Source organism: Oncorhynchus kisutch, unplaced genomic scaffold (assembly GCF_002021735.2).
Source record: "Oncorhynchus kisutch isolate 150728-3 unplaced genomic scaffold, Okis_V2 Okis07a-Okis12b_hom, whole genome shotgun sequence".
NCBI lineage: Eukaryota > Metazoa > Chordata > Actinopteri > Salmoniformes > Salmonidae > Oncorhynchus > Oncorhynchus kisutch.
In genome coordinates this window covers 14,270,915-14,274,021 of record NW_022261984.1, presented here as the reverse complement: position 1 = coordinate 14,274,021, position 3,107 = coordinate 14,270,915, and the positions used below count along the sequence as shown (strand labels likewise).

The window sequence follows — 3,107 nt, the reverse complement described above, 5'->3', positions numbered from 1 at the left end:
CTCTCCCTGGTCCCTCTGAGAGCCCTAGTCTAGTGTAGTGCACTATGTAGGGCCAGCATCCTGTGGTTTGTTCTCTCTCCCTGGTCCCTCTGAGAGCAACGACAGTGAAGAGATATCTGATATCATTATGGTGGATACATGGCTCATCCATCACTGCTGAACTGTGTGTGTGTGTGTGTGTATGTGTTGTATTTGTGTGTGTGTGTATGGTGTGTGTGTGTGTATGTGTGTGTGTGTGTTGTGTGTGTGTGTGTGTGTGTGGTGTGTGTGGTGTGAGAGAGATAGACATAGATAGAGAATATGTCAAGCACACACACACACACACACACACACACACCACACAACTCACACACACACACATCACCACTTTCCAGGTTTATAGACTCTCCCCAACCTCCTACTTCCCCTCCTGTTGACTGAGTGGTTTTCTCTTTTCTGTCTCTCTCCTCCTGTTGCAAGACTTTCCTCCCCATCCCCATATCCCTCTCTTCTCTTCCTCTGTCCCAGTATCCCTCTCTCCTCCTCTCTTCCTCTGTCACAGTCTGTCTCTCTCCTCCTCTGTCCCAGTCTGTCTCTCTCCTCCTCTGTCCCAGTCTGTCTCTCTCCTCCTCGGTCCCAGTCTGTCTCTCTCCTCCTCTGTCCCAGTCTGTCTCTCTCCTCCTCTGTCCCAGTCTGTCTCTCTCCTCCTCTGTCCCAGTCTGTCTCTCTCCTCCTCTGTCCCAGTCTGTCTCTCTCCTCCTCTGTCCCAGTATCCCTCTCTCCTCCTCTGTCCCAGTATCCCTCTCTCCTCCTCTGTTGCTTTCTTCCTCTCCTCCTCTATCCCAGTATCCCTCTCTCCTCCTCTCCTCCTCTATCCCAGTATCCCTCTCTCCTCCTCTCCTCCTCTATCCCAGTATCCCTCTCTCCTCCTCTCCTCCTCTATCCCAGTATCCCTCTCTCCTCCTCTCCTCCTCTGTTGCTCTCTTCCTCTCCTCCTCTGTCCCAGCCTGTCCATCGCTGTGTGTGGAGATGTCGTCCCTACTGAGGAAGGAGATGCAGAGGATGTTGTTTAGACCTGAAGGACAGAAGCTGCAGAAGTTTATAGAGATACATGAAGCAACGTCGGGAAGACATTTTCTCTGTGTCTACGGTAACAAAAACAGCATCTTCTGGTTCCTTTTACTGTTCATTTATTTATTCAATCATCTTGCTATTCTATTTCTCTTTCTAAATAACGCTCTGTCTGCTTCCGTGCGTTTCTTCTTTTTTTTTAAACTGATGGGTCGACGGTCCCGTGTGGCTCAGTTGGTAGAGCACGATGCTTGTATTGCCAGGGTTGTGGGTTCAATTCCCACGTGGGACCAATTCTCTTTCTAAAATGATGTTCTGTTTTTTTTCTTCTCCCCCCGTGGTTTTTCTTCTGTTTTCTCCGTTGTTACTTTCCTTTGGTCTCTGACGCAGAGATGACGATGTTTCTGTGCAATCTGTTATTAGGTCTACCTGTTCTTTTTAATGATTGATGGATTGAAGTCTTGTTGATGAGGATACTAAAGGGTCACCTAGTGAGGTTTCTCCAACCCCCCTCCCTCCCTCCCTCCCTCACCAACCCCCCTCCCTCCCTCCCTCACCAACCCCCCTCCCTCCCCTCCCTCCCTCCCTCAACAACCCCTCTCCCTCTCATCTACACTACATCTGCTATGTAAAATAGGCTTGAATAGTTTGTCTGTGGATTCAGTCCGTGAACGTCACCAAATAGAGGAGTGTTACTTCTTCTCGCTAATTGAATTTCCGTTGCTGCACGACATCCGTTGTCCTCAGGAAAACGACATCCGTTGTCCTCAGGAAAACGACATCCGTTGTCCTCAGGAAAACGACATCCGTTGTCCTCAGGAAGACGACATCCGTTGTCCTCAGGAAAACGACATCCCGTTTGGAACAATGCATTTTATCCACTATTGGGGGGGGGGGGGGGGACGACATTGGTTTTGTTTGAGAAAAAACTACTTGACTTTTTCTTTTCCCGAAACATAATCGTTGTCCTCTGGTCCACAGTGACCAAGACCAAAGAGGTGCAGCTGTGTGTGGTGAGATCTCAGAAATCACTCTATTCTGGATCAAACAAGTTGCTGAATTCCCAGAATTCTGGATCAAAAAAGAAGCTCAAGTCTCAGTTTTGCCTGAGTTCCTGCTTGGAGGACTCCTACCTGAGGACAGAAGTCTGGCTCCTCCAGGACCTCACCCTGCTGGACGGGCGGGATCCCGACGTGGTAAGGAACACATCATCATTCTCACATTTTGACATATCATCATTGTTTACATTTAAGTGTTGACTCTAGGGGCCTCCGTGATTCTGTCCTCGCTGCAAGGCGAACAGGGGTTCCATTACAACACACCCTCTCTGTCGGATTCTTCTTCTCGTCCCCCTTTGATGACCTCACCTTTCTTCTCCCCCTCCGTCCCCCTTTGATGACCCCCCCCCTCCTATAGGACGACCCGTGTTTCCTGATGCACTTCTCCACTGTGAGGTCGGTGACGGCCTTCAGCTGCGGCGCCAAGTACAGCATGGCGCGGGCCCTGGTTGCCCTGAGCGACAAGCACTGCGGGCGACCTTTGACTCTGGTGAACTATGACCTGGCCTACATCGGCCCGTCGTCTATATATTTGAACAGAGGAGACTGTGTGGTGCTGATGCAGATATGTTTCTACGCCGCTAACCTGGTGTGTCTGTCCTTGTGCCCCGTACCTCTGGACTGAGAGAGATGTTTCTATTTATTATGGATCCTCAAGACAGCAGTTACTCCTCCTGGGGTCCGGCAAAATGAAGACAGTTATACCATTTTAGAGAGACTGAGTGTGTTACCATTATTTAACTAGGAAAGTCAGTTAAGAACAAATTCTTATTTTCAATGACGGACTAGGAACAGTGGGTTTAAATGCCTTGTTCAGGGGCAGAACGACAGATTTGTACTTTGTCAGCTACGGGGATTCAATTGTGCAACCTTTCGGGTTACTAGTCCAACGCTCTAACCACTAGGCTACCTGCCACCTCCACACTCTAACCACTAGGCTACCCTGCCACCTATACACTCTAACCACTAGGCTACCCTGTCGCCTCTACACTCTAACCA

General features: G+C 49.5%; 1 protein-coding gene across 1 annotated transcript; it reads left to right on the top strand.

The window, feature by feature from the left end:
* The first annotated feature begins 952 nt into the window (after positions 1-952).
* On the top strand, positions 953-2,902 carry exoc1l (exocyst complex component 1 like). The gene is made up of 3 exons (XM_031814606.1): positions 953-1,129; positions 2,032-2,246; positions 2,467-2,902. Exons 1-3 carry the CDS (start codon positions 1,009-1,011, stop codon positions 2,731-2,733), a joined length of 603 nt encoding a protein of 200 aa, XP_031670466.1. The 5' UTR covers positions 953-1,008; the 3' UTR covers positions 2,734-2,902.
* Positions 2,903-3,107: the final 205 nt, after the last annotated feature.

Excerpts from the sequence above, each read along its gene's own strand:
- exoc1l (XM_031814606.1), top strand. The coding sequence starts at position 1,009 with ATGTCGTCCCTACTGAGGAAGGAGATGCAGAGGATGTTGTTTAGACCT. Across the intron at positions 1,130-2,031 it reads ACATTTTCTCTGTGTCTACG|TGACCAAGACCAAAGAGGTG; the intron begins GTAACAAAAACA and ends TCTGGTCCACAG. Across the intron at positions 2,247-2,466 it reads ACGGGCGGGATCCCGACGTG|GACGACCCGTGTTTCCTGAT; the intron begins GTAAGGAACACA and ends CCCCTCCTATAG.